General features: G+C 39.2%; 1 protein-coding gene across 2 annotated transcripts in view; it reads right to left on the bottom strand.

The window, feature by feature from the left end:
* The window catches only part of LOC111567460 (inhibitor of nuclear factor kappa-B kinase subunit alpha-like), a 78,243-nt gene that overhangs the window by 37,851 nt on the left and 32,845 nt on the right, over positions 1-7,547 (bottom strand). Inside the window, exon 22 of one of the 2 annotated variants that reach the window (XM_023268609.3) lies at positions 4,449-7,338. The exons of the other annotated variant lie outside the window; for it this stretch is intronic. Coding sequence (XP_023124377.1) covers positions 7,273-7,338 — 66 coding nt within the window. The 3' untranslated portion in view covers positions 4,449-7,272. Of the gene's footprint in view, positions 1-4,448; positions 7,339-7,547 lie in introns of those variants that run through there. 2 annotated transcript variants of the gene reach the window in all.

The raw sequence follows: 7,547 nt of genomic DNA, 5'->3' as shown, positions 1-7,547 counted from the left end.
TGCTTTTAACTGGATGGAAATAACGGTCTGTTTCCCACTTTGGTCCAAACTAAAGTATCTTTTGAATTTCTTACAACTTTGTGTTAACTGAGGGCTGGACTGCTGTGAAAGTTGGTACATACACTCCATGCTCCATGCAGGATGAACTACAATAACTTTATCAATGCTTTAACTCCTCTCCTGACACAATCATGAGGTCAAATCTGAAACGCTCTATTTAACTTCTAACATGCTAAACTAAAATAATGATCATAGTAAACATTAGTATTACTATTTATGGATAGACCACTTTACTCCAAACTTAATTTTCTTCAGAAACTCTTATGACATTGTCTTGACAACTGGTGTTTGGAATTCAGCAGAAGTTGCAATTATTAGCACACAATCTGAAATATTTGTCCGATGTTCTACTAAACCAGTAACATACTAAACTAAAATGCTAATCGTGGTAAACATTAGTCGGCAGCTTTTAGCTGGAAGGAAATATTGGTCACTTTACCACTGTAGTCCAAACTGAAGTATCTTTTGAAACTCTTATGACTTTGTCTTGACAAATATTGGCTGAACTACCATGAAAGTTGCAACCCTGTCAAACTCTGAAATTTGTCCAACGCTCTACTTATCCGCTAACATGCTCAACTAAAACAATCGTGGTGACATTAGCAGGCAACTACCTACGACAGAACCTCAAAAGAGATGCTAATGTTTACAGAAACATCTTCGTAATTGCGTCTTTTGGCATTTTCGTTTCCATTGCAGTGTAGAATTCGACTACAATGTTAAGTCTGAATGCACCAAAACAATGACAAATAGTTGTTAGTGGATGTAACTGTACTTCAATGAACATGTAGGAAATAGAACAATGAAGGTTTGTTAGGTTATCCTATATGGCGAATTATACATTGTTGATAAAATCTCTGTGTTTAGATGTGGGGGAAAAAAAACTTCCCTAAAATCACTTCCCAGATCTCAAAGTAGTCGATCGTCATACCTACTGGGGAAATGTCAGTTTCAAATGTACTGTATAAATAACAATGATTTTAACTTGACTGGTTCAGACTTGTATCGTATTGTGAGTGATAAAGAAATTTTACAAGATCCGACCTAGTAAGTGCTATCGCGACTGTTAAGGTAAACAGTATGCTTATTCAGACATGAGGCAGACATGCTCAGATTAATGGATTAATGTGCATGTTGGAAAGGGTTTTGTCACAATTGTTGGCAAACTGATTAAAAAGGAAGGCCTTGTATGTGTAATATGTCCATAAAGTCACATTATGTGCAGACAAAGTGATTATAAGCATGGGGTTATAACATGTCAAGTGTCTAGAAGTTTGTTTTTGAGACTGTTTATACCTACCAACAACATCTGTATGGGTTCTGCAAGTTTGACATTTTTAAAACTATGTTCTCAAACATATGTGGACACCCAAACAGCTCAGTCTTGATTAATCAGCATGTCATTAATCTGCAGCCTCGTCTCTTCTGGTTTCAGACTTTCCACCAGACTTGGCCATAAGAGCATAACTGAGGTCCAACATTGATGTTGGGTGATAAGTTCTGGCTCCACAGTCAGTGTTCCAGTTCATCCTGAAGGTGTTTGATGGAGCTGAGGTCAGGATTCTGAGCAGGTCAGCCAAGTTCTTCCACAGCAAACTGGGGAAAACATTTCTTCTTTCTACAAAATCAACGTATACCGAAGACGAGCAGAGCATCAATTGTCCTTCACACTAACCCCTACAAGTGTTAATGTGCAAATCTAACAGTAAAAATGTGGGGAAAACCACACTTCAAGCACCGCTGCAGATCGGCAGCTCAGACATGGGAGCTGAGTTTCGAGGAATGTGGTTCCTGAGCAGGGGGTTGGTTTCTCACCGTCTGATTCAGTCTGATTCACAAACCAAACAGCTAATAAAACATCCCGGTTTACAATGAGAGCCGTTTGTTCTTCAGCGAGGCTTCGTCTCTGCTTGTTGCTGGTTTTACTGTTCACATTCTGCAGGAGATGATATGCGATGACGACATCCCTCCTCAAAGGGTTTTCAAGGCGTTGACTCAACCGTGCAGCCATCTGTGTGTTTATTCTGGTTTAAACTCCTATTTCAGAATAATCCACAAGAAAACCGTAAGACTTTCCAGCTAAACAGACTACAGGACAATGCAGAAAGAGCTTTTACTGTTAAACTTTATCTTTTTTGGCCGCTTTCTGGCTTTCTCAGGCCCAGTGCAAAACAAGAGGATATCACAGATGACAGCTTATTAAATATTTCAGTGTGCAGATGTGCCAAACACTCAGATCGTAATCTGAAACACTTGTAAGGGAAACAGAAGTGACCTGGCATGACTCCTCTTGCTTGTAACAAATCATTTCCTGACACAAACGGCAAAGCAGTCAAGCTTGAACTGAGCCAGAAAAGCCTTGAAACGGGTCATGAGAAGGGAGGAAGAAGTGAACGAGATAATCTGCTCGGCTTAGTGACTCACTATTAATCACTCAGATCGAAGGTTGAGCCTCTTTGGTTAAATAGTTGAGTCAAATTATCTCGATTGTTTCCAGCTTTTCCTTTTTCAGACTGAGACAAGCTGCTGCTGTACTTTTTCCAACAGTGTCCACTGCTGAGTCACAACTTTAAAACCTCTCTGAGCAAAGACATTGTAGTTACAGCGAATGAAATCCTGTGACAGAAACTCATACCAGACTTTTACTTGTTGACTTTTCCTTCCTTTTGCCTTTTGTACAACTCCACAACTGCAAGCCATTTCCTCTGTTCTTAAACCTGATTTTAATTAGTGAAATGGACAACCCATTGTTTCCAGCTTGGGGTTAAGGATCTCCCAAGATAAATCTAAGAGCCAATTCTTACTTTCTGCATCCACAAGGGTCTGGAAGGGTACGTAAGACACAAGTTTTCTCATATGCCAACGTCCACAAGACTCTATGAGAACCCCTTTGCAGACGTCAGAATTGTCTGGTCTGCACATGTTCCAGGAAAACAAAGACTTGTTATGAGGAGAGGCTGTTCAAGGAGATTCGCCATCATCCACATCTTTACAATCCATCCTTTTACCGTCTCTGCAACTTCCTGTACAGACCAAAGGCAGCGGGAAACAAAGATGCCAAACACTCAAGGTCAGGTGCACTTAATATCAAACAAGGCTGCATGTTTAAAACTACCAGTCCCTATGGTAAATTATGAGACAAAGGCAGAAAGAAGGCTTACTCACACTTGTCGGGATGCTGACCACACAGGAAGGTCCTGTATGTGTCACGGGTCAGAATGTCCTGCGCCTATACAAGCAGGTTAAAAATATATACGTGTACAGGGAACATGAGCACGGCTGCTCATATTCTTGGGTAATTGTCCTAAAAGTTTGGTCTTGAGGATCCTGGATCTTGTTCACCACAAACCAACAACTATATTCCCTTTGTAAAGGGAACATTTTTCCAGATTTTAAAGGTATGTTCACATAGCTAAACATATCTGGAGATCCACTAGTATCTTTCCACCAGATTTTAACTTTGGAGGTGCTTCGATATGAACATGCTTTCCATCAATGGCACCCGAACACGGTCAGAAGTGCTAAATTCTCCAGGAATCTTGTGCTACAAGAACTGCCTCTGTCGAACCTCTTTCAAGGCCGTTATTGGGTCGGAAAATAGTACCAATCCCACAGTACTTACGTCAGAACAAACCTCAGAAACTATTAAGAAGGTCTCAATATGATTGGTTGAATTCAAGCACAGATTAGTTAAAGTCAGAGTGGACAACAAGTGTCATTTTTCTGCCCTTCAGATGTCCTCTTCCAGCAGACCTCTAACATTGGCATCAACATCATAAAGTCACAATGTAGGTTAGCATAACAAACCTGCCGTTGTTCTATTTCTCACATCCTCCCATCTACTATTTGTTCTTACTCTAGTGCGGTAGTAGCTAACATCAAGGTTGAAATTGTTGCATTGGGAACAGCCATGGGGGGGGGGGGGGGAAGCTCAAAGAGTTGATATTTTCCAACGCATATAGATATATGGGTTTTTTTAACCCAATTGCAGAAAACTTCATGTCTCCAATATAGTGGAATTAACACATTACTAAGTTAACTCTTATCATGTTGGCCCATGTTTCAATGCACTGAGACAAAATACAATGGTTTTCAAATGTACACATTCACTAGGGAAAGATGAATTCAAGTTAAACATGCAATTGATTTTTACGAAACAGCACTAAACTTTAAGCCTGACAGGTGTTATCTGCCTGTCAGTGTTGATTGTGGATTGATATCAGTATTTCATTTTAAAGTCTGTATCGACTATGATGTTATCATCATGCATCTCTATTTGATTCCGTTTTCTGTAATTAAGTTGACCACATGCTGAAACACAGAATCAAACTTTATGAGCTGGAATTAAATAATTAATCGAACCAAAACCAGACAAATCATCACAGGAGTCGTGTCAAAGTCATTTATTTCATTACCAGGTAAACATTTGATCTTCATACAATGAAATTTCTAAAACTTAAACATTCAGAGACAAATTCAAACCATCAGATGGAAACGATACTCAAATGCGAAGAAAACTGACTGATTGACTTAAATACAAAAAACATTTTGACATTGCACTTTAACTTCATAAATACAACTAAAAAGGTTTGCGTCTCTCTGCCCAAAGGAACCAAGTAACCGGCCGTGCAATTAACACCAGCAGTGCATTCAACGGTTTACCATTCTGTGTTTCCTGTGAGCGTCTCTGCTGTAAGATCCAATCATTGGGATTCATGTTGCTGTGGATCAGCAGTCGAGGAAACCAGACTGTCACACTTAGATGGGTAATGTTGCTTTGGGATGGATGGTGGCAAGGAGCGAAGAGTTGAAACAATTACCCCAATGACTAACTGTTGGGCAGAACTTTATTTTTTATAATCAAGTGAAAAAGCCAAATGTTTTCATCTTCCGGTTTCTAAAATGTGAGGATTTGCTGCTCTTCGGTTTCATGTTGTTGATAGCTGGTAAAATAAAACCACCACAGACTGTAAAAGATGGATGTAGCCACGGTGACGTCACCGTTTGGTTTGTGGACTACCAATCAGAATTTAGCCATCTTGATCTTTTTAAACAGTATGTGACAAGCGAAGGGTGGATCTGACAGAAAACTGCAAACCCTGATTTCAATCACAAGAGAGCCACATCATTAAACATGTCCTGTTTATCATCTATTTTCCTCTAAACTGGACCACAATTTCCAAAATCATGGTCATTCTGTCTCGACAGAGATTTGAAACTGGAGATTGAGGCCATGAACTCAATAGGTTAATGTTCCCAAGGTTCATAAATCAAGGGAGAAGTAGGGTGATTTCCACATAGACTTTCTGTAACCAGAGGAGTCGCCCCCTGCTGGTTCTTGGAAAGAATGCAGAGTTAAGGCTTCACTCTTCAGTCTGTGGATTAAACTATCAACCTGAATAGATCACCAAGAAAAGGAGCAAATTCTCACATTGGTGAGAATAGAAAGAGAGAATTTTTTGACATGAAAACTTATTTTTTTGTGTGTTTCCAGTTATATATAGCAGCAGAAATACTGGGATAAAGTTTAAATATTGCCAAAATTTTCACATTTACTGAGGTGGAAAAGTTGGTTTATCAATGAAAACAAAATGCTAAATCCGCCCCCCCAAAATTACATAAAGCATGTGAACACAATGCTGAAAGTCAGGCTACATCCACATGTTTTCACTTTAAAACGGCACTCCTAAACAGAAATGATCTCCATCCAGAGCAGCGTTTTAGCTCAGTTTCAGAAATATGCTCTGTGCATACTAACTATGGAAGAACAGTAGAGGTGAAAGGTAACACCAGACATTACCTTCATGACACAACAGTCTCTAGCGGAAAGTCAGCGAAGCCTCTAACTTGATATTTTTGTTGAATTAACCACCACTTTGTTTTCTTCTGAAAAACAGTCATATGATAGAAGCATAAACCCAGCCAGAAGGCAAACATGGGTGTCTGCATAATCCTTTCTGAAAAATTCTCCATTTACTCCGTCGCCTGTCCAGAATAAAGGCAACTTCAAAGTTTTCAAACCAAAACAGAGACAGCAGAAAGTCTCCATTTTGGGGTTCTAAAACTCTGGAGTAGCGTGGATACTAGCTGAAAACATAGCAGAAGTTAAATGAAAAAAGTGGAACTGTATTAGCATAGATGTAGACTCGAATTTTCATCATGTTTTCCATGTCATCATAATTTTCTTCTTCTTTTATTTACGTCACCTCTTCGTCTAGGACTGACTGAAGATATAGCTCCACTGACTGTTTATTTTGATGCAATTATCCACATTATTTTGAATTTTGTTTTCCGATTTTCTCAAATTGAATCTTTTTTTGCTAAATTTGACCACAGGCTAATCGTTTCAACTCTACTTGACATGAACAAACCACCTACTGAACGACTATGTGCACATGAATGAGACAATGAAACCTACTGCATCTGCATGACAATTAAAAAGACACATTTACAGTATAGACATCCTATAAACATAATGGCCAGCCACGTCTGTCGATTAAAACAAGACAAAAACACTTCTGCCTATGATATATATAACATTATTTCCCAAAAAAAGGACATACCTAGATAGAATTTAAACCCCCACATGTTGATAGTAAAATATATCAAAGTGATTATGAGCGATAGGAACAGTTTCTGTAAATTCTGCAACAGTTTTGGCAGCCTGGAACGTTTCTGCTACTCTTCACAGAGAGGATATTTGGGAGTATCAAAGTGCTGTTTGCTTGATTGTAATTTCCTCCTGGACCCCACCACCCTCCCCCCGACCACTTCCTGTGTTTCCTGCATGTCGCAGAGTCGAACTAGCTCGTGTGTTTCTGTCCGATGTGATCGATCCGCCTCAAAAACCCTCAAATCTGGTGCTACAATTTTGCAACGACGGTGAAATCAGCATTTTTTTTTGTTTATGAGCTATGATGAATATTGTGCAGCATAAGGAAAACGAGTAGAGAGACACAGCTTTGTTGTTTTGTCATATAAAAACAAGATCATTCATCAAAGTTGGGAGTAGACCGACACCACGGAGCATGTGTGAACTCCGTCTTTTGTTTTTAAAGATGATCAGGAAAGCTGTTGGGTTTTTTTTTTTTTTTGAAAAGACAATGTCCCGAGTTCATGTACAACTGTACAATGTTTGAAGCCACTCTGCTGCGTGACCAGCTTACAGTCCTTAGTGTTACTCGGAGAACAGGCGGGGATGGAGGACGAGGTTTACGCGTTTCGCTTTTTTAATTTTGTGGTTAAAGTTTCGTATTTCGTCCAGCTCCAGTCTTGGTCCTTGAAAGAGGAAAATCAAATGAACAACCAGATGAATATCATACGTCTGTGCAACAAAAAAACGAATTATATTTGTATTTTTCCCCCTTTTTTGGGGGGATATTTTCACCATCTTACAGGAGATCATTTGATGGAGTGTCTTTAAGTGGATTTCCTAACTGTATAACAACAAACCATATTTATTACTATAATTTAGATAAATCCTTTGT

Source organism: Amphiprion ocellaris, chromosome 18, assembly GCF_022539595.1.
Source record: "Amphiprion ocellaris isolate individual 3 ecotype Okinawa chromosome 18, ASM2253959v1, whole genome shotgun sequence".
In the NCBI taxonomy this organism is placed as follows: Eukaryota; Metazoa; Chordata; class Actinopteri; family Pomacentridae; genus Amphiprion; species Amphiprion ocellaris.
Note: the sequence above shows the minus strand (reverse complement) of the source record. Positions and strands in the feature narration are given on the sequence as shown.